General features: G+C 41.2%; 1 protein-coding gene across 1 annotated transcript; it reads left to right on the top strand.

Annotated features, from left to right (window-relative positions):
- The first annotated feature begins 1,484 nt into the window (after positions 1 to 1,484).
- Positions 1,485 to 24,234, top strand: MTF2 (metal response element binding transcription factor 2). The gene is made up of 15 exons (XM_083444920.1): positions 1,485 to 1,863; positions 10,022 to 10,220; positions 10,305 to 10,386; positions 11,310 to 11,405; positions 12,108 to 12,208; positions 12,300 to 12,448; positions 13,276 to 13,371; positions 14,272 to 14,340; positions 15,340 to 15,463; positions 17,896 to 17,963; positions 18,250 to 18,420; positions 19,800 to 19,908; positions 20,078 to 20,130; positions 20,246 to 20,347; positions 21,476 to 24,234. The coding sequence occupies exons 1-15, from the start codon at positions 1,859 to 1,861 to the stop codon at positions 21,828 to 21,830; spliced, it is 1,779 nt and encodes a 592-aa protein (XP_083301046.1). The 5' UTR covers positions 1,485 to 1,858; the 3' UTR covers positions 21,831 to 24,234.
- The last annotated feature ends 2,130 nt before the right edge of the window (positions 24,235 to 26,364 follow it).

The raw sequence follows: 26,364 nt of genomic DNA, 5'->3' as shown, positions 1-26,364 counted from the left end.
AGACCAAACCATATTCTAAGTGCATAGAACAAACACTGCTTATATATCATCAGTGGACTGAAGCCACTGTGTTCTTTGACGAGATTTTACCAATAATAACGTGGGCATATATTGGACCACCTGAGCTCTGACTGTTTGTGTCTCCTTGCCAGAACTGGTCTAGGAGCTCAATTCTACTCCTTTGTGACCAGATTCTCCCCACAGGAAAATTGGCTTTGTTGTCAAGCTGAAATGAAGACGCTCCCTGACTGGACCACCCTGCTGGAGGTAGCGTGGTAGCATTTCCACTCGTCTCTTCCTTATTTGAATACATTGCAGAATCATCACACAAACATAATCTCCCTATCGGACTCTCTCATCTCCTTCCATCAATGAAGGAAGATAACAACATTGCAACCTTCCCTAGATAGAAAGCGACACACTCAAAAGCTCCCCCTAATGCAGACTGAGTCTGGTTCATGGTAACACACTGACACTCACCCAGCCCTCCTTGCCCCATCTTTATTTGGGTTTCCATAATAGCTGAATTTGGCCTATTGGTAGTAGAAGTGGAGAGAGGGCTGTTGCCCTGTGCCTCCTTTTGTAGGCTTCCCAGAGGCATCTAGTCAGCCAGTGTCAGGAACCACCAAATGTGCCTTGTTGGGCCTGATCCACTAGGGCAGGGGAGCAGAAACATATGGTTTTCTTATATGTGCTGGAACAGGCTTCCTCAACCTTGGCCCTTCAGATGTTTTTGGCCTACAACTCCCATGATTCCTAGCTAGCAAGACCGGTGGTCAGGGATGATGGGAATTGTAGTCTCAAAACATCTGGAGGGCGGAGGTTGAGGAAGCCTGTGTGAAAGCTGCCCAGAGTGGCTGGGGAAACCCAGCCAGATGGGCAGGGTATTATTATTATTATTATTATTATTATGCCTCTCTGAGCTGAGGCAGGGACATGGAAGAGAAGCAGGGAGGCGACTGCAAAAGCACCTTCGCTAGGAAGGCATTTTTATATTTCAGAGAAATATCCAGTATAGAGTATATCCAGTGTTTTTTTCTGGGGGTACGCATACCCTTAATCATTTTGTGATTTTTTTGTACTTTTGCCCATTTACTGTATTTATTTTTCCTGATTCGAACTATAAAATGGTGATTTTCTTGAGTCTAAACTTTTTTTAAAAAGGAAAAAAAGAGCACCGAGTATTATCGCTGTTAGGCAAGAGCAGAAGCTGTCCACTTCGGTCTTGAAGCTAAACGCTCTGCCTACGCCTTGTTTCCTAAAAACACATTCTCGATTTCCTTCCAACACTCTCTACCCGCGCTGAAGAGTTCGCTAAAAAAGACGCGGATGAGGAGGGAGCCGTCTCTCTCTCTTAAAATAATCCCTCTTTGTTCACCCGCAGACAAGGCACTCTCGCGGCCCCGTGTCCTTCCGCACGCAGCTAGAAGCGGGCGGGTTGGTTGGCTGCCTGGCTGCCTCCTGCTCTCGCGCTCCCTCGCCCCGCCCCTCGCCGAAGGTGATTCGGCGCGAGGCCGGGGCCGGCGCGTGGGAGGGGCCGCCGCCGCCGCCGTTGTTGCCGTTGGAAAGCGGCTCCTTTTGTGTTTTCCCCCACAATGCACCAGCGCCTCCTCCGCCTCCGCGGGAAAGCAAAATGGCGAAGGGCTGCGGTGGAGGCGAAGGGCTGCCCGTGAGGCTGCCTTGAGCTTCGTCCTCGTCCAGCCTAGCCCCCCTCCCCGGTCCAACGGCCTTATAGAGCACCCCCGTGAGGCAGTTGGTTCGCGAGGAGCCCGGCCGGCGGGAGGCTTCTCTCGGGAGGAGCGCGTTGAGCTCACTTGATTTCCCTGTATGAAGCGGGTGGCCCCACCGGAGAGACCGAATGAGGTGGGTGAAGGGAGCGGGGAGGGTAGCCGGGGAGGGGGAGGGGGGGTCCCGGGAAGGGGAAGGGAAGCCACCCCCCCGGCTGGCGCAGGGAGGGGGAGAAGAGCTCGGCTCCGTCTCCCCTCCCCTCCGCGCCCTCCGTTTCCTCCGCTGGCTGGATTTCCTTTCTCTGTTCTCCCCAAATCCGGTTTTGTTGGGTGGAGGGAACCGACATCACGAAGGCCTCTCTCTCTCTCTTCCACCCCCACCCTCCACTCCGACCTTATTTTTAATTGTGCTTTGTTAAAAGAAGGCGGGGAGGGGTATGTTTGGGTAATATTACTGGCGACAGAAAAGCTGCATTTGTGGGTTTGAAGAGGCTTCTGGTTGTATTCTCCCTCCCCACCTCCCAACCTGGAGACCAAAACAAAGGCGAGGGCCTCCCGGGTGGGGGTGGGGAAGAGGGTGGCACTTTGATAGCTCGTGGCGACCTCGACTCCCAGGGAACGGAGAAGTTTCCTGGCTTTGTTGATCCGTACCTATCAACGAGCCGCGGCGTTTTGTTGTTGTTTTTTGTTATGATCGTCGCTCTTTGCCTGTATAGATGTTTATGTGGTGTTTAGAAAATGAGGGGGTCCGGTAATTTTAGACTCTGGATTTGCAAAAAACCAAAACCCAACAACCCCCAATAAAGATGGTATTGCGTATTATTTCAAAGGGTGCTCGTTATTCTCCTCCTTCTCTTTATCTCATCTTTATAGTTTTAACACATTCCTGGTATGTTAGAGCAAAAGAAGTTTAGCAGCCCTGAGATAGATAAATGGCCACACACACAGTGAGTCTTCTAAAGAGGTCCCGTGGAATATGTGTACTCTGTATCCGTGGGGCCTCTTTTAAAGGACTCACCCTGTGTGTGTGTGTTTGTGTGTACACATACACACATGCTTCTGATCATGCACAGAATTCCATGCCTTAAATAATTAACTGTGGCCATATAGGTTGATAGCTATGTAGGTTGGTAGAGCATGAGACTTTTAATCTCAGGGTCATAGGCTCGGTCCTCATGATGGGCAAAAGATTCCTGCATTGCAGGGGGTAGGACTAGATAATTCCTTGTGGTCCCTTCCTACTTGTGATTAATTGCAATTTCTGTCCAGCTGCTGTTTGCTTAGTGGTCTTGGTTGATGTCCTTCCGCTGTCACTTAACCGCTATTGCAATGCATTTTATGTTATTTTTTCCTTTGATGTGGATAGCACAGATTACACTATTCTGATTTTCAAATGTTACTGTGCCACTCATCTCAGTGTTTTGGTGGTTTGTTCCTTATGTGAAAAGCAGGTTCAGTTCATGAATTAAATTGAGGGTGTCCTTTGGGGGAAAATCAGTTTCACAAGCTTTTAACTCATTTCTGGGATGCTAAATTCTCCACTATGACTGCCAGCCTCTCTTTAGAATTCCTGAACTCCAGGTGCTCTGTGGCAGTATGGTGGAATTGGAGCAGCAGTATGTAAGAAAACTATCTTGAGAAAGTCCAGATTAGTGGGGCATGGCAACCCTCCTGGTGAACAAAGGTAATAGGTGTATATATATCCCACCCTTTCTCTGAGGAGCTCAAGGCAGCATACATAGGTCTCTCCACACCCTTTTATCCTTGCAGTAACCCTGAAGATGGTTAGACTGAGTAAGTACAGTGCAATCGCATCTTGCACAGTGGGTACGTTTTGGGGATGGTGCGCATACACAAAAATACATATACAGTGGTACCTCGGGTTAAGTACTTAATTCGTTCTGGAGGTCCGTTCTTAAACTGAAACTGTTCTTAACCTGAAGCACCACTTTAGCTAATGGGGCCTCCTGCTGCTGGAGCACGATTTCTGTTCTCATCCTGAAGCAAAGTTCTTAACCTGAAGCACTATTTCTGGGTTAGCGGAGTCTGTAACCTGAAGCGTATGTAACCCAAGGTACCACTGTACTTTGAACCGCTTCGATGCAAGCAATCTTACCTTCTGGACCTGATGCACCAAATCGGTCCAACAAGCAAGGCAGAGAGCTTTTAAGTTGTCAGTCTTGCTTACCAGACTCTGGGAGGCTCTCAGAAGATCTCATGAGAGGCACCCATAGCCTGATAAGCAAGACCAAGAGCTTAAAAACTTCCCACCCTAGGAAAACCCTGTGCAAGAAGAGCTTTTAAGCTCTTCAGCTTCCATGCATTTAAATTGTGTTATTTCAACCAGCTGGCCTTCAACTGCATAAAGCTGAAATTGCATGTGTTAAATGTGTGTAAGTTGCAGGTTACCTGTACAGGCAGTCATTGTGACAGCCCAATAACCAAGCCTCCACTAACACTATACAATGAAAAATGTCAGTTATTCTTTGGTGAAGAAAAAAAGAGCCAGTATTGTGAAAGAGCAACATATCTCAACCTTGGGGCCCCAGATGTTGGACGACAACTCCCATCATCCCTAGCTAGCAGGACCAGTGGTCAGGGATGATGGGAGTTGTAGTCCCAACAACATCTGGGGACCTAAGGTTGAGAAAGACTGGTTAGAGGTTAAGAGTAGGAGGACTTTGGAGAGTTGGGTTCAAGTGCTTCTTCAGCTGTGAAGATTACTGGGTTCCCATGAGCTAGCTCAGGGTCAGCAAGGTTTACCTTGCCTGGGCCAGTTCACTCCAGTGGAGATCCCACCGTGGGCCGGATTGTGCACGTGTGTGAGCGTGCATGCGATTTCCGGCACCGCGAAAATGAGTCCCCACACCGTGTTGCACTGGTTTAGCACAGCGTGGGGGCTCGCCAAGCGGGTGGCTCGGTTCGAGGGCAGCTCATGGGCCAGTTAAACAACCCCCATGGACCGCTTGTGGCCCATGGGCCTTAGGTTTCCTACCCCTGGACTAGCTAGTCACTTAGTCTTCGCCTAATTTCTTCACAAGATTGTTGAGAAGAAGAAGAGTTTGGATTTGATATCCTGCTTTCTCACTACCCTAAGGAGCCTCAAAGCGGCTAACAATCTCCTTTCCCATCCTCCCCCACAACAAACACACTGTGAGATGAGTGGGGCTGAGAGACTTCAGAGAAATGTGACTAGCCCAAGGTCACCCAGCAGCTGCATGTGGAGGAGCGGGGAATCGAACCAGCCATGTAGGGTGCCTTGAGCTCCTTTCAAGAAATATAGTATATAATTAATTGATTTAAAAATATATTCCAGATAGGTGTTATTTATCTACTGGAATATTTTGGTAATCTCACTTGATTTAACAAGAGGTTGTGGGGACTGCAGTCTTACTGAGGGCACATTAGCATGGGACTGGGTATTGGGGAAGCATATTTTTTTCTGATATATTAATTGGTATAGTCAAGGTAAGTGCACCCCTGCATTGTCTACAACAAATGAAAGAAATTGTGGATTCAGTGATATTAATAAAATCAACACATGGGAGCTTGGTTGCTTGTGAAGTCCACAAACCAGGGGTAGCATAGCAGCTTCAGACTTCTGTGTAAAAAAGTAAGGTAGTCACTTCCTACAAAGTTCATTGCACAGCGCACAGTTCCTTACCCACTCTATTTAGTTGTTTATTTACACACTTATTATATCACTTTAACTACAGTAACCTCTAAGTAGTTTACACCCACACTGTCCTTGTTTTCCACTGAAGGGTTCTAGGTGGGGGTCTTCCTAGCTAGAATACACACAATTGTTAGAACTAGAACTGCCTGGGACTGAACATGTTATCTTACATCCAAAAACATGAAATGTAATACAGCCTTTTTGTGCACATTCAAAGAATGTGGGCCACTTTCAGACCCAGAAGAGGGCAAAACAGGCACGGCAGGCTTATGCTCACTGTGGTGAGTGTAGTGGTGGTGTAGTGGTTAAGAGTGGTAGATTCGTAATCTGGGGAACCGGGTTCGTGTCTCCGCTCCTCCACATGCAGCTGCTGGGTGACCTTGGGCTAGTCACACTTCTCTGGAGTCTCTCAGCCCCACTCACCTCACAGAGTGTTTGTTGTGGGGGAGGAAGGGAAAGGAGAATGTTAGCCGCTTTGAGACTCCTTCGGGTAGTGATAAAACGGGATATCAAATCCAAACTCCTCCTCCTCCTTTTCTTCTTCTTCTTCTTCTTCTTCTTCTTCTTCTGCTAACAAGCACAATGACATATGAATGCACCTCACTTTTCAGTCCAAACTTTGGAAAAGGAAAAAAGAAAAACTATACTCTGTTATCTGTATGTTTTCTTTATTTTAACTTGAAGACTAGTGGGCAGGTTGTTCCAATCCTCAAAATCCCTTATGCTTCTTATTGAAACAAGAGAAGGGTCTCCAGCTCTTACCTAAGCCTTACCTCTTCATTGAGGCATTGACTTCCTTCTGCAGAACAGAAGGATAGGTGATTGCCATGTTCCATTCCTCATTACCTCACAGCTGCTTCCTGGCTGCTGTTCACATTCCCTGGAGCATGTGAAGTGGTCATTGGTGGCCAGTTAACATCTCATCTACCTTCAGTAGCCAGCGACCATTTGCATGGCAGACAAGTTGAGTCCTTATCACTTCTATATCATACAGCATGTAGAGCGGCTTCATTGCTGGGTCCTCATTTTTAAGCAGTTGAAATGGGACTCTGAGCTAGCCCTACTCTGGAAGCAGGGCTGTGGCATCCTGTAGGTCTACTTGGAGTCCATTAGAGTCAGTTGCAGCAAGCCCTTCTCAGAGCAGCGGCAGTTCACAGAATTCTAACCTTTTCCTGCTTACCAACTTGCTCTAGCAGAAGAATACGTGTGGGAGCAAGCTCAACTTGCTTTGTGCAGTGGCGCTTCTTCATCTTGTGTGCACGGTGTGAACATGTGTAAGTCTCAGTCTGCTGCGTCTGTGTGTCGTGTTTTCTGATAGTTGTGGTGTACAGAAAGGGGAAGTACTACCTTCTGGATTACCAGCATCAGTTGGTGGCAGAGTTAGGAGGAAATGGGGGCTGGGGGGGGGGGGGGGGACAGCTTCTATTGCCATGATCTGCTCTAGACTTTGCCAGCTCTGTTTCTGCCCCCAGTTTAGTCTTGTCCATCTACCTCTGCAGTATTTTACCATTTCGCTTCAGTGTTGCACTATTGCTCTCCTGTTTTGTTTGCCCTGAGCTGAGAGCTAGATAGCAGTGCCACTGATCAGCTGTGAACATCTACTCCTTATGCAGTTCTTCCAAGCTACCAACCTCATCCTGGTGCACTTCTAGTTCCATGTACATTTAGAAATTGTATGTATTTAGAAACCAATGTAACCAGCTTTGTGTTTTTGTTTGGAGAAAGTTGGGTATATATATAATTTTTTTGTAATTCAGCCAATTATTTGAGGTCTAGATGAATGCAGATATATATCAACTGTGGGAGCAGAAGCCCACTTCCTTATGTGGATTTCCTATAGTTTCTCCTTCCATCACTAAGAAAGTAATTGCGTATTAAAAGGAAAATATTATTCTCTCATGTCATCGATGGTATGACGGAAGATTACCTTTTTTACTACTGTTTTCATAAGTGTTGTCACACTTGACAAACACAAAAACATCATAATTTGCTTATTTTAGAAAATGGTTATACAAGTGTTAGTGTTATGATTACTTTTCTTAATGATGACATTGCCTTTTTGAATTATTGGGGTATATTTGGGTATTGGCAACCAAATGCAAGTTTGTAGTATTAGCATAAATTTAGAATTGCAGTTTGAATATCCTAAGTAGCCATGACCAGTGGATTGTCACTTGGTAGAAAACGTAAAATGGACCTTCTTGGTGATGGCACCCACTCTTCAGAACGCTGTCTCCCAGGTAATTGGGATGGAAGCAGCAATGATCTCTAAAACATATTCAGCAAACCTTTACTCAAAAGTAGACCCATTAATTTCAGTGTTCTGAATAAAACTTAGCTGAATACCACCTCTTTTTTAAAGGGGTTTTCTACACTGCTCAGTTTTATTTGTGATACATGTTTTGCTTTTTTATCTAGTTTTTAGGATTTTTTAAATTGAATTTTGTGTTTTTATGTGGACTGCTTAAAATATTTTTTCTACATTAAGTGGCCTAAGAATTGTTTCCAATGTTAGTCATGATACAGACTTATTTCAGTGTGTCTGCTCAGAGTTTGACTAATGTTGGGTATCACCAGGTTCATTGATCAGCATATTTTTGTTTTAAATGTTGAAATTATAAGTGTTGAGTAGACTATCATAACCCAGATCTAATAGTTCTTCGAAGTAACTGTAACCAACCAAAACAGAAGTACGTTGCCTTCTACTTTACCAGTCTACTGCTAATGTTGCAACAGATTTTAAGGTTGTCATCTTGTTTGTGCTTTGGAGTAAGTCTCATTGGAATCAGTGGGATTCCAAATCAGTGTTTCTGGGAAATGGGTTATCTGTAAGACTGCAAACATAAGCTTATTTACTGTGGAGCAAGCCCCATTGAACACAGTGGGACTTCGTACAGTCATACCTTGGGATAAATATGCTTCAGGATAAGTATTTTCGGGTTGCGCTCTGCAGTGACCTGGAAATAACAGAGTGCGCTACTTCCAGGTTTCGCCGCTCGCGCATGCGCAGACGATCAAAATGACATGCGCGGAAGCGGTGAAACGCGATGCGCAGTTGCATCTTACGTTCTATTCAGGATGCAAACTGGCCTCCGGAACTGATCCCATTCGCATCCCGAGGTACCACTAGTGAACATGAGTAGGATTATAATAATGCTAATTTTATTATTTGTAGCATACCCACCTGACTGGGTTGCCCCAGGCACTATGGGTGGCTTCCAGCATATATAAGAACATAACAGAACATTATGTTCTCTTTTAACACAATTATGTACTTGTCAAAATTAAGTTGTTGTGTTGTGTACAGCTGGTTTTGGGGGCTCTTGTATCAGTAGACATTTTCAATGGATGAGTTCCATCCCTCTATCCCAGGGTTCCCCAGTGGTTAAAGGGAAGATGAGGCTAGCCTAATTCACTTGTTAAAATTTGGTAGATAAATTATTGGGTGCAGGGGAACACTCTTTCATTAATACCACATTCTCCTTTTCACTGTGTGCTGAAAGTTGGAATTCATGATTTACCTGGCACTGCATCCATCCCAAGATTTAGAAGCCAAGAGCAGTGTTTGCTCTATTTCCTTACAACTTTTTGTAAGTGCCTTGGTTATGGTTTTGTGTTCCGATGTGTTATGCAAATACTCACTGAACAAGTACAACATTGCACTTGCAGAGTGAAAGGAAGCATTTTGCATTTGTTGCTGTACTGTAAATAGAAAATTTAAAATGACACTGATTTTTATCATTACAAATGGCACCAAATGACCATTTTACTTGTTAGTTGTGCAAGTAATTCAGAGGATTATATTGACAGTAGAAATGGCAGAACTCTGATGTTTACCACTCAATCTTGACATCCAGGAATATGACCTACTTCCCCAGCCCTGTATTTTGATATTGCAGTAGCTACAATTCCCCAGGAGGAAGGCTAACTTCACCTTTCATATTCATATCTCAGATTTTTCTTCAAATAAGTTCTGCTTTCAGTCCCACTCCTATTTTGAGTACAGTGGTGCCTCGCAAGACGAAAAGAATCCGTTCCGCGAGTCTCTTCATCTTGTGTTTTTTTTCGTCTTGCGAAGCAAGCCCATTAGCGGACTAGCGCTATTAGCGGTTTAGCGGCTATTAGCGGCTATTAAAGGCTTATGGGATTAGCGGATTAGCTGCTAAAAGGCTATTAGCGCCTTAGATCAGCTGATAAGCGGCTTAGATCAGCTGTTAAGCGGCTTAGCAAACAGCTGTTAAGCGGCTTAGGGGCTTGGGAAAAAGGCTGGGAGGGGGGAAAAACCCCCAGGAATCGCAAGACATTTTCGTCTTGCGAAGCAAGCCCATAGCAAATTCGTTTTGCGAAGCACCTCCAAAACGGAAAACCCTTTTGTCTAGCGGGTTTTCCGTCTTGCGAGGCATTCGTCTTGCGGGGCACCACTGTACTCTCTTTTTTCAGTATATTAACTTAATTAGATTGTATTTATTTGCATTTTGGTGTCACATGGCTTGTAGTTTTCTGATGGCTTTTAGCTGGAGGGTTCCAAGATGCAAAGAGGGCTTTATATTTTTACTACAAGAAAAAGTGCAAGTGACAAATTATTCATATTAATTCTACATTTATTTTTGTTCTTTAGAGACTCTACGGGGGTGGGTAATTCAGTGGTCCACAAGCGGTCTCCTTTACGCCGAAACCAAAAACCACCAACGTCCTTGACCAAACTGTCCTCGCGGGATGGACAGAAAACCAAAAAGCCAGTGTGCAAATTCGAAGAAGGTCAAGATGTCCTAGCTAGATGGTCAGATGGCTTGTTTTATCTTGGAACTATCAAAAAGGTAATTTGTGTCCATCAGCCTTGTAAAATGATCATACCTCTGAGGCTGTGCCACCTAAACAGTAACATTTATTCTCCTTTTCAGATAAACAAACTTAAGCAGAGCTGCTTCATTATATTTGAAGACAGTTCCAAATCCTGGGTTCTCTGGAAGGACATACAAACAGGCAAGAACCTTACTTTATTTTTATTGACACTATGAAATTTCAGACCTCATCTATTTCCAGTCTTGTCCCAGTGAGAGACCCCATGGGAGGGAACAGAATAAAGTTAAAGGCTTGGTCAGGGAGTTTGCGTTAATAGACACTTTAGGTCCCTTTTTGACAACTCTGCATTGATCTTGGATGGGCAACATTTATCAGCATGGTCCTTAAAGCAGGCATAGGCAAACTCCGGCCCTCCAGATGTTTGGGACTACAATTCCCATGATCCCTGACCACTGGTCCTGTTAGCTAGGGATGATGGGAATTGTAGTCCCAAACACCTGGAGGGCCAGAATTTGCCAATGCCTGCCTTAAAGTCTTATCTCCTTCAATTTCTTATGTCTATGCTGGAAGCAAGACCTGGCTGAGCCATCTGTATGGCAGTGTCCTGTTTGAGGAACTTCCCCAGGGAAGTGCATCTGTTGCTGTTTAGATGTAAACAGCTGGCCCCCAAAACATGATTAGCTATTGCAATCATTTTTACACTGGTCATCATCCTGAGCTTTTATAGGAAAGAGGTGAAGAGGGTGATATAAAAATGAATTTAATAATAACATGTAGTTTTATTCCGCGAGCTGGCTGGCGGTGCGTAGCCTCTCTCTCCCCCACCCCAGCTGCGGGCAGGAAACACCTCCCAGATAGCTCCCCACTTGCTACAGCATTGAGGGAAACCACACTTTCGCCAACCGGATGACTGGCGTCGCCCTGCTCTCCCCCCCCCCCCCCCGTGCCATTATCGGTGTATTGGATGACCCCAGTTTTTTGATGTGATTTTTGAGTCAAAAAACCTCGTCCAATACACGGAAAAATACGGTAATACAACTGGTATCCATTTAGTCTATGTATTTTATTTATTTAATGTAAACCATAACATTTTATCTTTTTAGGAGCTACTGAAAGTGGGGAAATGGTCTGTACAATATGCCAGGAAGAATATTCAGAAGCACCCAATGAAATGGTTATTTGTGATAAGTGTGGTCAAGGTAAAGTGAACTTCTTAATGTGCAGAATTTTTTCAAAATTCAGGATTGTATTACACAGTGTCACTCAGCTGATGGCAAGGGTTCCATCAGCAAAAGAGGAAGGGGATTTTATCTATTTATCTATGTATCTGTTTATTTATTTAGCCAAGTCACTATTCCCTCTACAGCCTTTCATATGCTCTTGAAGCTACTCCACAGGTTCCCTTAAAATTCTGGAGCAGATTGCTGGAGGCAGGGGCTTGCAGAAAATTGCTCCCCTTCCTATTTTGCTGATGGAAACCTTACCATCAGCCGAGTGACACAGTTAAGTTAGTGCTGCGTCCACTGTATGTACACGGGGTGAGATCGAGTGTTGTGCCAGCGGACCTGACAGGTCTTCCTCGTCCTTCCCTTCTCCAGCTAGAAGGTCCTCTAGCCCTTCAGAGCAGATTTGGATGGCAGAGGTGTGTGTGTGGTGTGTAGGAGAGGAATTGGAAGTTCTCTTGTAGGTCTGTTACATAAGCAGGCTGGCACTGTTACATATTGTCCCGTTGATACGGTTGTGTACATATGGGATATGTATTGTACCTCTTGACATAAAATACATTTGAATTATAATGTAAATCAGAAGATGGGTTGGGTTTTCTTTAGTAAAGGTTAAGATGGCAAGGGTGTCTAGTAACCTTAGAGTAATAAAAAATAAAAAAATATTTTTAAATTCAGGTTATCACCAGCTGTGTCACACACCAAATATTGATTCCAGCGTGATAGATTCAGATGATAAATGGCTTTGCCGGCAGTGTGTCTTTGCAACAACAACAAAGGTAAGTTATTCACTTTGTGAAGTGACTACAGTTTAAATTTGAACTTGATTTTGTATAGTAGTGGTCGCTGCTTCAATCTGTTTTATTCCAGAGAGGTGGCGCACTTAAGAAAGGACCAAATGCCAAAGCACTGCAAGTCATGAAGCAGACATTGCCTTACAATGTATCCGACCTTGAATGGGATGCAGGCCATAAAACAAATGCCCAACAGTGTTATTGCTACTGTGGAGGTCCTGGAGAGTAAGCATGTTGAAACTCTTATGAAAAGATTTTCTCTCAGATTTATTGCTGTATATTCTGTTAAATACCAGTAATCTGTATGAGATGCTATGTTCTTTTCCAGAAATATTATGTATATATTTATAAGGCAATTTTAGTACAGTAATGGCCATTGTATCAGCGACCCTAGGCTTTCATTACACTTTCTGTTCAGTTTTAAAGTCTGCATTCATAAAAATAGGATTGTTAAGCTCACATTTCTACACGTTTAACTTGGGAGCAAGCTTCATTAAACACATTGGGTTGTAGTCAACTAAGTCCTACTTGGAGAGTAGAGCAGACCCACAGAAATTAATGAACCTAGGGTTATGTTCATTACCTTAAGTGAGTCTACTCTGAATAGGACTAGCATTGAATAGCACCCAGTGAGAGTTACTTTCAAGTAAACATGCATAATATTAAGCCACACATTTTCAGTTGGAGTAAAATTATGATAAAATTTCCTTCAGCTTTCCCCCCGCTAAGTGTCACTTTTCCATTTACTGGAATGGAATGGATTGCATTTAGATCTGCCGTGCAGAACAGGCTTCCACTCATCACCTTTCTTTCTTCTCACCTACAGCCTCCTCTGGGCCCTCAAAATCTCCTACGGGAGGTTGGGGGATTCTCCAGAGCAAGTTTTTTGGGGGAACGGCTGCAGTGAGAAGGAGAGAAAGGTGAAATCATGTCCCATGAACAGAAGTCTGTTTGCACAAATTTGGATTCTGCCCCATGTGTTTGCACTTCAGTAGGGAACACGCAACACATTCCAATTCAATTCTTTCCTTTCTCCCTTTCTGTTAATGAAGCTGGTATTTAAAGATGCTACAGTGCTGCAAATGCAAACAGTGGTTTCATGAGGCTTGTGTGCAGTGCCTCCAAAAGCCAATGCTGTTTGGTGACAGGTAAGGTGTATTTTCTTGATCCTACTTGTGTTTGTCAGGGTTTTATTCTGGGGGGCAGGGGGAGACACAAGGAAAGAATGCATTTATACCTATAGCATCATAATACTATTATTTTCTGCACACTTGCAGTTATGACATGTGGTGACGTTCTTATTGCTGTTCTTTATTACGATTGTATTAGTCTATATTTTTATTTGTAATTTGTTACAGAAAGACAGAATATAACTGTCCCCATTTACCTAGCTATGTATTTAGTTAGCTTGTATAAATAAAGTTACCTAGATAAAGATTCAGTTATCTTAACAATTATATTTATAATAACCGCTTGTTATGCAAAAATTCAGTTATCCAAACATAAAGAATTATGCCCTCACTATAAACGCCACAGATTCAGATATCCGAACAACCTTTTCCGTGCTTTGTTGGTTGACTGCAGCCATTTTTGGGCAGAAACTATGGAGGGAGTGGGGAATGAGACAAATGAGAGAGCAGGAGAGATCAGACAAATCAGTTTTTCCTTTGTCTCTCTTTTGCTGGTTGGCTACAGGCATTTCGGGAAGAAACCATAGAGGGTAGGTGAAGAGGTCAGACAAATCCAGATTGGAAATGTTCCCATAAGAATCAATATGAATCATGGACTTGTTTTGTGAACGCTCACTTAACGAACAATTTTCAGGGAATGCATTGTGTTTGGTAACTGGGACTTGCATGTATATAAAACAAAGGAAGCATTTTAAGTTCACAAATCTAGATAACTATTAATTATTTGATATGCTACTAAGTAGCATGTATTGGCTCCTTTGGGCTTTGAAGTCATAGACATCGTGCAAAGTGAATATGTTGCTACAAGTAAGTACCTTCCCAGCAGTTACTTTTTTGGTTATTTATTTTTATTTTTAGGTTTTATACATTCATTTGTTCAGTTTGTAGTTCTGGACCAGAATACCTCAAACGTTTACCCTTGCAATGGTAAGTACAATGTTGCACTGGAGGAAATCATTCAGTAACCTAATAATTCAGTAAGTTGTTTTTAGTTGGTTCTCATAACGTGCCTTTTGCTAATGTTTCTGGGGCAAGGGCTCCATTGACTCAAGATCAGGCTTCTAGGGGTCACATGTCAAAGTTGGCATGGCCGGGGAAGGTGCAACAGTTTTAAAGGTTTTTCTAAGGGACATATTTGGGGATTTTGTAAGGTCACAAAAACGTTTTGGCAGCACAAAATTGCAGTAGGGGGCACATGAGAGTGGTCAGTTAAAATACTTTTTTTAAAAATGGGTTAAGGGAGGTCACATTGAAGAATGACAAAAAACTGGGTATCACAGCAGGGCACAGATTAGCTACCCTTGCTGTAAACAAAGCGCAAGTAGTCCTCTAGTAAGTTTGTGAACAATTACTGTTATTAGTATATTCTTCCTCTCTGGCTTGATATTGAGAAACAGAAATAAAATGTCTAGTGGTCATTCTTAACATATAATAAAAAGGTAAGGCTGTTGTCAGTTTTCTTGGTCACTAACAGGTAGTGCTGTTCTGTGAAATATGGCATGACAACAGACTTCTGCAAGCTGCTAGGCCATCATATCAGTGTGGGAGGGTGAGGAGAAGGGATGTGGTGGAGTGAGAGGAAGGCTCTCCAGCTGTAGTCCTGTTCTTCTCTTGGCCTCACTTCCCACCTCTTCTGCTGAATCTCAAACAGTGTCATTGGTGTGAAGCAGGCAGTATGAGCAGGGGAGGGGAGAGCAGGGATTGGAGAAGGGGGGTTGTCAAGGGAGCGGGGGGTAGGCCTGGCTGGCAGGCAAAGCAAGCTGGGGCACGGCCCCAGTAGTTCATAAAGTTGTAAAGTTCCTTAATGTAGCACAGTAAGCTGGCTGATTTATGAAGAGCCACATCACTACTTTAGCCAGGTGGGGTTCATACCTATGAAATTTTTAAATTTCCTAATTGTTTTTATTAAAACCTTTTGAATTCTAGGGTAGATATAGCACACCTATGCCTTTACAACCTAAGTGTTATTCACAAAAAGAAATACTTTGATTCGGAGCTTGAACTCATGACGTACATTAATGAAAACTGGGATCGACTCCACCCTGGTGAGGTAAGTTGTTGAAATGCTAATGGTCATCAGGTCAAACTATTGTGGTCAGTAGACTTTTTAAAAATGGGTTAGTCCATTTACAGAATATATCAAGTGTATAAAATTCCTGTCCTGATGAAATGATAGCTGGTTTTCAGAGGATTACGTTAGGGTTGTAAGCGAGGGACTTGAACATGCACACCAGTAGCTACAAAAGGCTGTCATTTAGCACATTAAGCCATAGTTTAAAACAAACAATGGTTTCATGTAAATGAGCACTGTGTTGGTGCACACTGCCTGAGAGTTCCTGTGGTGCTCCTCCATTGTGGTTGCTGCACCACAGACAAAGCAAACCACAGTGTGTGATTTGTTTCTCTTCAACAAATCAAGAATGGTGACCACGGATTGTCCTTGGCTTACCATTCATTGTTTGTTTGGAAAGAAACAAGTGTGTTTAGACAACATTACAAGCCAAACACTGCAGGAACTTTGCACTGCTCATTCATAGTAAGCCACAGTTTTAAACAGTTGGTTTAAACTGTGATCCAGGCCAGTAAGAAGCTCTTAGTGCAACTTGTGGACTGCATCGTGGCCTAATTCCACCCCCACCTTTCCCTCTACTGTAATTTACCAGTTGATCAAGCATTGTTGCCCAATGTGTTTTTCTATCATTGCGCCACATCACTGGCTGCTCTTGATGTATTGTGTAATGTTGATTTTTTTTTTGCATTGTGGTTCTAGTTTTGTTTTTAATGTTACATTTCTGTTAGCTCTCATGAAAGGAAGGGTGGGGTATAATAGGGAGAGGGAGGTTTATGAACGTGATCAAGTCATGGAAAAAGTTGTAATACCGGTTACAGAAAAGAGTGAAGAGAATTCAAGAAAGTCAGTGCATGAGTTGGTGGCAGCCCCATAGAATCATAGGGTTTTATGCACAAAATTGAATGGAAACCATGACAGTGGCCTGAAACATAATTTTATGTACAGGCAACGACCGATAAATGTGCACCTGATTGACAGCACCAAACACAGAAGTGACCTGAAAATTTCCTAAACTTACCATTAAAAGGGCCCCCCTCCACTTTGCCAACATGTGTGGGGGCTGGGAAAACCCCCCCATGCAAAGTGGTTAGCTCTATTGTACAAGATGATAGAAATCCCACTGCACTATTAGAAAAAACCCAAACCCCTTTATTGCATTTATTTGTGTAAAAAGTGCGCCACACAAATCTGGCATCATTTTCTGTGCACTTACCTCTAATAGGCTGGCCTCAACCAGAGCCAGGGCTTTTTCGGCTGTGGCTCCGATCTGGTGGAACGCTCTGTCACAAGAGACTAGGGCCCTGTGGGACTTGACATCTTTCCGCAGGGCCTGCAAGACAGAGCTGTTCCACCAAGCCTTTGGCCAGGGCACAGCCTGACTCCCTCCTTTGGCAATCCTCACAGAACTCTAGCCCAATGGTTGCCATTAATCTGATTTGAATTAATTTTATAATGCAATGATTTTAGAATGTTGTATTATTTTACTGTTGTTAGCCGCTCTGAGCCCGGCTTCGGCTGGGGAGGGCGGGATATAAATAATTTATTATTATTATTATTATTATTATTAATTGTTAACTCTATTTGTAAAATGCTTGTTTTCCTGTCATTATAATGATAGTTGAAGTAAATTCAGTACCAAAAATAATAGGCTGGTAGGTGATTACTTTTCTCTGATTGCACCTAATCTAGAAAAGATTGAGGATTTCAAAATTATTTTTAATAACAATGTTTTAAAAATTCACAAATGCACCATTAAAAAAACACTGAGATGGAATAATGCACTGTGCATACAATTTCATTCTCCTCTCCTCCCTCTGTAGCCCATCACACTCCAATATAACTATTCTATTATTTAGCTGCTTTGTTTGATAGTCAACAAAAGTTTATAGCTGATTTTTAAAAAGCAATCATATTCTAAATGTATTCCTTTCATACGCCTGTCATGTTCAGTTCCAGCATTTCATTAAAATGCAAGGAATTCTAAGTCTAGTTCTGTCAAAGCTATTCATTGTACCTGATACAGAAGTAGCCTGTTGGTAATATGTAAATAAAATAAAGCATGTTATTTTATTAACGTTTATTGCTTTATTTTATTAATAAAACACTCTTAAACATGAATGCTATGCTTAGCTGTTTGAACAGATGTGGAAGTTAGGAAACCCCCCCGCTACAATTTCCGTACTATCTTGTTAGGATGTTGAAGTTATTCAGCATACTACTTTTTCGAATTTCATTGTCTTAATAGTCAAATGCAGTAGGTATTCTAGAATATTACTCTAGAATTTCTAATGCATGTAGGAATTCTAGAATACAAATACACTTTGTCTCTTCGAATGGTTGAAGGTAATAATTGTGATTAGAAGTTTTACTGTAACTTTTAGTAGGTTAAATCACTTCTTAATACTTTGCAGCTGGCAGACACACCAAAATCTGAAAGATATGAGCATGTTCTGGAGGCATTAAATGATTACAAGACTATGTAAGTTGATAGGGGTTTTTATACACTTTTCTCTTTTTGATTTTGTCCTGAGGTTTCTTTGAATGATTCCCTAAAAACATGTCCATGGTAGCAGCAGGAAGAGGCACTGCAAAATTGTTTAAAGTCAAACTTGTAGTTATTGAGATACAAGTTAGGTGTGTAGCTGTCCTTTCCCTGCATTTAAAGGGAATTAAAGAAGGGACATAATTTTGGTACTAGTAAGTTAAATTGGGGTTTATGTGTTTATCCACTTTTGTAGCTTCATGTTCTGTGTTTAACAATTTAGGTTTATGTCTGGAAAGGAAATAAAGAAGAAAAAACATTTGTTTGGTTTGAGAATTCGTGTTCCCCCTTGCCCACCAAATGCTGCTTTTAAGGCTGAGAAAGAGCCTGAGGGAACTTCACACGAGTTCAAAATTAAAGGCAGAAAGTCATCTAAACCTGTGCCTGATCAGAGGTAAATCATGATTTGTTCTCTCTTGGAGTAAATAAATTATTTGACAAATAACTGGTAAATGCATTTCCTGATACTTTAAGTATCTAGATATACGAATTTATTAATGCCAGATTAATTACCACTGATTTCAGTGGCAGTTTGCAGGAATTATGTGGGAGGGGGGAGGGTTGTTTCTGTAGGATATCTTCAAATGGCACTGGTTAATATGTAATGCTTTCTCTTTGAAATTGAAGTTTTGCTTAATAGAATTAGTTTAGGCCTAGAATATTACTGTTGTGCATAAGCTAATACTGTAAAATGGTGCTTTCTAGTAATAATCCTTATATAATAAGCAAATTAAATCAATTGGTTGGGTTCATATCTGTTCAGAGAACAAAATGTCCCTCCTGAAGATGTCCTCCGTGGAATCTGTAGTATTACACAACAGTTGCCCAGTCTTAAATTTCTGTTTCTTGAGCAAAGTGACATAGCATTTTTAGTGGTGGCAACCTGCCTATGAACCTCCTTCCCAAGTGAGATTCCGTCTTCCTCCACTCTAGAAGGTGAAAGACAATTTTATTTGTCCAGGCTTATTAATCATTGGGTAAATTATGGTGCCACTGCTGCTATTTTTCTGTTTTACTATGACTTTGTGGTTTTAATGATGATTTATTGATGTGTAATTTTATTCTTTCTCAGCCACTCTGAACTTCAGATTGGAAGAAGGGCAGGATATAAAAGTACCATATAAATAAAGCTTAAAGTCTGACCCAGATTGGGTACTACATCATATATTTCTAGAATGTTTCCCCATGTGAGTTATGGCCTTTATCGCATTGTGCTAGCCTAAAAGTATATCAGTATGATGAGGATGAAGGGCTCCAACAACATCCTCCTGGTCCCCACGCTAAAATTCTTTCCCCATAGTTCACAACTAACAAGAACAGCAGTCTCTGCATTTCTGCTGCTTACATAGGCAAGACCATGAAGAAAGGCTCTTCTTCCTTTGCTTGGATAAGTGGTAGCACTGCTAATGGGGATGCTTCTCTTTGGCAATAGCCATATTCATACATAAAGAAAGAACATAGTTTAAGACTACATGAACAAGTCTCTGGGCAGCCAAGCAAAGCCTCAAGACTAATACACTCCCAGTTCTCCTATTATTCAAAGACATGCATGCATTCCTGCAGTGGTTATCTTCTGGGTCCTATTAGTGTGTAAGAAAAAGTCACAACGTGAGTTTCTTATAGAGAAAGAACTGTATAGGTTCAGTGAATATATATTCAGGGTAGTAATCATGTTTAATAAATGATGATGGTAAAAAAATGAAATCATAAATAATACTCAAACATACATTCTTTTGGGGTATCTTTTAAAAACGACTGTGGGCTTCCTTCTAGGGAAGTTACTAATGGCGTAGAACGAAAGGGGAAGAAAAAATCTGTAGGCCGTCCACCGGGCCCATATACCAGAAAAATGATCCAGAAGATGTCTGAGCCATCTCTTTTAGTAAGTGGCATTTTCATTTACTCGCTGATTACTTTATTGACTTAAAAATGGCCACTTTGTTAAACTGTATTTAAAAACAAAAATAAAAAGCTATATCTCCTTGAAAAGGCAAGTATTTGCACAGCCTGAAAAGTTCTGTTCTTTTTTTTTCTCTTCCCCTTGGGAAAAGGAACCTGTTGTAGTGCAAGAATCTCCTCCTTTGGATTTACCTAGCACTACTGGGTGAGTAGGGGAAATGTACTCTTAAATTTGTAGTGTTCTTGCTTGGCTAATGTTTGATCAGATCAGATTTTAATATTTGATTACTTTTATCACATGGCAACATGAAATGGCTCAGATCTGATGGAACTGCACATTCATCCAATACCTCAGATGTGGAATCCACAGGTGCTGCCAGTACAAAAGAAACTACCTCAAACAGTATTTCCAAGCATTACAGGTACACTGCCATTTGCTTTATGCCGTATATGTGTGAATGAAATGATGGGTTGCAGCTGTTACTGGAAAGGTGACCCAACTATATGAAACACCTTGGCTCGGATTCTAATATAACTTCTCTCTGGAATGTTGGCAAGTCCCAAACATGGGGCGCTGCTGGAGGAAGAGGAGGTAATTGCACAAAATAGGGCCCTGACAAATTAGAAAGGTCACAGAAAAGTTCACCATCCCTTCCTTTCAGCAGTCTCCTGTTCCACACCCACCATTTGTCATTTTGTTAAAATTCTTTTACCACCCTTCATTCTTTTCAGGGTTTCAAGGTAGTATACAGTCGTAATACAAATACAGTAATAGAACAACCAATGTAGTCAATCAAATTGGCTTGAAACAGAGTAGCAAACTATCTGATACTAGAAGAATTGCAACCGTTGCCATCAGGTGGAGTGTTCTAGGGACTGTCTCAAAGTTTGGGGGTGTCAGCAGTGCAAGTCCTGTGTTGTTTTTTGAGTATCGTATCTCTGATAAGGCAGGCACATGGAGGGGAAAAGATCTTAAAACACATACAGATTGCTTTGTATTTGGGTCTCAAGTTGTGCAGGATATAGATATATACCCACACATATACAGAAAACAAGAGAAAGTAGAAAAATACAAACAAGAAGAAAGAAAGGGATATACAAAGGGTAGACTCCCATTGTTCAGGGTTTTATTGGTAATTACCAGCATCTTGCATTGGGCCTGGAAGCAAACAAGCAAACAGCGATATGTGTAAATCAACGCTTTATTTTGCACAAACTGAAGCTTTGATCACTTTAAAGGATTGCCCCTTGGAGGGTAGTAATACAACAGATGTATTGCTGTAATCCGACTTGAAAATTACTAGGCCATGGATGCAAATTGAGGGTGGACCTCAACTATTGCGATTCTCCAAGGATTTCCACTGGTGCAACAGGACATTTCCCCACAATTCCACCCTGTCATAGGTTTGGGGAAACCCCTGGAACAGATTTTTGGGGCGCACAGGGGAAGAACATTATAAGGAGAAATAGTTGCTCTGACGGAAAGTTCACTTAAACGCTATGTTGAATACAACCCTCAACCTTCAATTATTGTTTCTTATCTTCCGTAGTTTGTCTGAATCCAGGAAAAGGACACGAACAGGAAGAACTTGGCCAGCTGCAATCCCACACTTAAGGAGAAGAGGGCGCCTTCCACGTAAAGCACTCCAGATTCAGAATTCCGAAATTGTGAAAGATGACGAAGGCAAAGATGACTACCAGTATGATGAACTTAATACAGAAATACTTAATAACTTGGCAGATCAGGAGTTACAACTTAACCATCTTAAAAACTCCATTACCAGTTACTTTGGTGCAGCAGGTAGGATAGCTTGTGGTGAAAAATACCGTGTTTTGGCACGTCGAGTGACACTCGATGGAAAAGTGCAGTATCTTGTGGAGTGGGAAGGAGCAACTGCCTCCTGACTGTAGTACTGAGCATGTTTGCTGCACTGTTTATTTATAGGCACTGTTTATATAAATCAGGAGTGCAGAAGGAAACTTCTTTTGACATTTCTAAAAATAGAAACCAAGTTAGCCTTAACATTTCTTTCTTAACAGTACAAAACATTGTGCTGAAAATTCTACCATTTTTTAAATGAGGCTGGATTTTTTTAAGATATGGATTTAGATTGTTTAGGGCGGGAATCTGGGATTTCATTTGCTTTTAAATGTGCACGACTTCAGAAGAGACTTGTCTAGAGAACATTCCATGTGGGTAGAGAATATTTTCTGTAGCTAGAGCAAATTTTTAGTAAGATTTCGTAATCTTTTCTTACCCAAATGTTTGCAAAAGTGTATTTCTACTTTGACAACCCTAGATTTTCATAAGGTGCAGTGTATATAATTCCTACTGAGGACTGTAAAATATTGAAATCTTTCAAGCAAAGTGTAAAAAAAATATATTGAGCTTGTAAATTGCTCTGTGACTAGACTTTGTTGTCTTTTTAATATATTCTTTGCATGTGTGTATATATACACATACGTGTGCATGTGTATATATGTGTGTGATTGTGACCTATGCAATATAAATTATGGGATTGGGCAGCTTTTGACTATATATCCCATAATTCTTTTATCAGGAATAGTTGCAGTATTTACACAGCAGCATTTCTTCTCAGGCTTTAATGGGTGCTGTTGTTTGCCACATACTACAGAATATGTGTCAAATGAGTGCTGTGTGTTTTGGCAGTGAGTGCAGTCGTTAATGTCATATGCCTTCAGAAAATAATTCAGGCTGCAATCCTCCACATAGAGGCCCAGCGATGAAAAGATTTGGTATACCTTTCAGGTTCACATGCTCCCTCTCTGTCTCTCCTGTGCAGATTCCCCTTCCTTTTAGCATTAAGATATGTTTCAGCACTACATCTATATAGTGCTAGAGATCTATGTATAGTTGCCTCAAACCAGAGTTGGCAAACTAGTTACAGCGAACAGTGGTTAGTGTTTATCTTGATGCAGATGTAATGTACACCACTAGAAAGAGAAGGGATTAGCAGGAGGGAGTACTTTTGCTATATCTTAGCTAAGGTTGAGAAATATGGGAATAATTTCATCTATTGTGGACCAGGTTGCTTTGAGGCTGCAATCCTATACTCACTTACCGGGGAGTAAGCCCTAGTGAGCTCCATGGGACATACTGCTGAGCAGACACGTTGAAGATTGTGGTGTAAATCTTCTTGATCTAAGCAGCCTGGCTGCACAGTATTGCAGCCTCAGTTAATGTTGGAGAAAGTTAGCTGTCTGACACAAATCTGAACTTGAAAATTTGAACATAAACTCTGGCTAGGAGAAAAAAGGATTTGTGACACATTGATTGTAAATTTTGTCTCCCAGTTAATTAAAAAGTCTGCAGGAATCACAATATTCCTTTTGTATGTAATGTTTTGTAGTCATGTTTGATAAACATAGTTGGAGCAAAGTGTTTAATTGCACAGGGTCAACAAACAGTATGTTGCCACTTGAAGTAACAATACTGCTTTTATTACAATATTACCTCTTTTGTTCTTATAAATATGAATCAAGTTTTAAATGAGTAACTTTATTTTACTTGTAAAATAACAAGTGTTTTTGTCGGGGCTAGATGTATTTTCTTTATTGGTTTTGAGTTGTTCTTTGTTTTTTGTTTTGCCAAAGAGTGTAAACAACTACTTTTTCTGATGGTTTCTCATTTTACTGCCTAATGGTTTACTGTCAGACACGAGCTTGCCAACAAAACAAAAAATATGACTTTAAATAGTGAGAGGCTATATGGCTAAACCTAATTGTACTAAAATTGACTTAAAAACAAAATGCTGTTATGATTGTTAAGGGAAATAAATCTTTTGTCACCACCTTATATAGCCATAGGAAGCATAGACAAAATATGTTGTTCTGTGCTTGTGGCTGGCCAGTAAACTTACAAGCTTTACAAAGTATACTTTTCTTTGCCTTCACTAGAAACATGAATCTCTTTTCCCCTCACACAGTCTTGGCTATTAAGTTAAAGTTGCCTTGCCTATAGCTGCAATATTTTGATAAGACCCAGGTTACTTTTTGAATGTTGATCACTTGGGACAATGCAAATTGTAGTTGTGATGTTAACAACCAGATTTTAATTCATTTTCTTTTTCACAATCTTTGTAATTCACATCAAACACCAGCAGTATTTGCAGTAGGGCTTCCATACAAAGACAGCAGTTGGAATTTAGTTGGGGAGAGAAATTGACAAACTATCAACATATTTTTAGCTGTTTTTGTTCTCATTTTGTCACAGTGGTTGACATGTTTGTATTTCTGAAACTGTTTTCACGTTTTTAAAATCAACATTAAATGTGTGTATTTTTAAGAAGTTGTCCCTATTTTTGTTATACAGGTGTGAACTGTAGTTATATCTTAAAGCCTGATTTAAGTATGTTTCCTTAAGTAAATTCAATGGGACTTGATAAATATGTTCTGGATTTAAGCAATGTGGATTGTAGCCCAGTCCCAAGGTTTCCTACTCCATTCTTCAGTGCAGCTTTCTTCCAAGTGATTTAGGCAACAGCACAATCCTAGGCATGTTCAGACAAGTGCAAATGCAAGAACACAGCAGCTTGGCAATGCAGTCTCCTTTAACTCAGTGGGATTGATTTTGGCATAAATATGGGAACGAGGCTAATTATATTAAAATTGCTCCTCCCTTTCTAGTGCCTGAAAGAGCATGTTGACTACTATATAACCTCCTTCAGCTTTTATAAACTGCAGGACATAAAATTTGGCAGTGTAGGTGACAAATGTGAGAAAACTATTTAGACCGCTAAATAATAACCCATTCTAAGCCACCGAGTCAGATAGGTGGATAATGATGATGATTGTTGTTATTATTTAATCTTTAGATTGAGTAGTCCACAATTCAGTATTGGTTTTAGCACCTGTATGCCATAGTTGAGACCACATTAATTTGATCCATTTCTGTTATTAGTTCAGAATCTCTAGTGAGACGCTTTTAAAACAAACTAGTGAATTATATTCTGCTGTACAAAATTTGAATGCTTGTTTGCGTTTTTATAGAGTTGTATTCTTAAAGATGTTATCCTTGCATAGTTTTGCTTCATTAATTAGGTATTCTCAGTAGCTTCCAGATAACTACTGTAATTTTCAATGGTCTGCATAAGTTGCAGTGCTAAAAATAGTGACCCCGCATTTAGCAAGCAGACGGAACTAAATCACCCAGTATCAGTTTTTATGGAGGCAGCTGCTATACTTTGTTTTGAGGTCATAGCATTGGAGCAAGGGAATTGCCCGTCTTTCCGTGAAATAAATGTAACCAGTGTTTGCCCGCTCCACCGGCAGAGGCCATATGAACAAATTGAGGTGAGAGGGAAAATGGCACAGGAATTTTATATTGCCAGGGATCACAAGAACAGCTTTGTTAATAATGCAGACATTAGTTAGTACTAATCTTGCCTGGCTGTTATGGCTGTTCAACATTTCTCCTATTTCAGATGGAACTCCTCATATGAGATAGTCATTGCTCCCAGTTTGTTTTGTCTACTAACAAATTAAACTGTGCTGTTTTTAGCTTACTACACCATGCAGTTGCTGGACTATAGTGCTTCAGAATTAAGAGAATATCCCATTTACTGCAGATTTTTGAGGGTAGAAAATATTGTCATGAGTCCCAACCTGAAATTGGAGATGGCACAGCCCACAATCACTGTTTGAAAACTAAGCCATGCTTGTATAATACTTGATTTTGTAGCAGCCTGTTTTGTATTATTTGCCCTAACTTCAAAGACTAAATGGAAAAATTATTTATCTATATAGCATTTCTGCTTGCTGCTTACCTTCTTGCTATAAATCAGTTATTCCACTTGTAAAAAAAAGGGGGGGATTATTAATCAGATTCTGTTGCCAAGTACTGCTATGCTTGCTTACTTGTCAGTAGTTAAAATAAGTCTGGTTGCTTCATGAGTATATAATGATTGTGCATATTTGAATTTTCTAAATTTTGCAGTCTGAGTAACTGGGATGAATTGATAATATACACAACAGGGATGTGGAATCTATGGCCCAAGAGCCAATATTGTGTCCCCAATTTGGCTTGCCAGGCAATTTCAACTAAACCATGCCCACCTGCTTACAACAGTAAATGGGGTGGCAGGACATGGCTTAATCCTGCAGAAACAGGATTGTGCACCCCAGGCAGCAGGATTTAAAAGGAGATGAGCAATCTTGCTGTAGTCTTATTTGGTGAGGGAGATAAATTTGCCCTTGAGGCAGATTCTGATAAGGAAGGTTTCCCACTTCTATACACCATGCCCAACGCATACAAATGAATGGAGTGCTTGCTTTAGTGTCTGCGGCAGTGGCAGAGATATCACTGTCCTGTAGGCATTTGCATTTGAATGTTGCATGTCTTACCACCAAGTTGTTATGACCTGCCCTGGGACTTTAGGTGAAATGGGTAAGAAATCAAATAATAAACAGTGAATACACA

Source organism: Podarcis tiliguerta (genome assembly GCF_965153285.1).
Source record: "Podarcis tiliguerta genome assembly, chromosome: 6".
NCBI lineage: Eukaryota > Metazoa > Chordata > Lepidosauria > Squamata > Lacertidae > Podarcis > Podarcis tiliguerta.
Note: the sequence above shows the minus strand (reverse complement) of the source record. Positions and strands in the feature narration are given on the sequence as shown.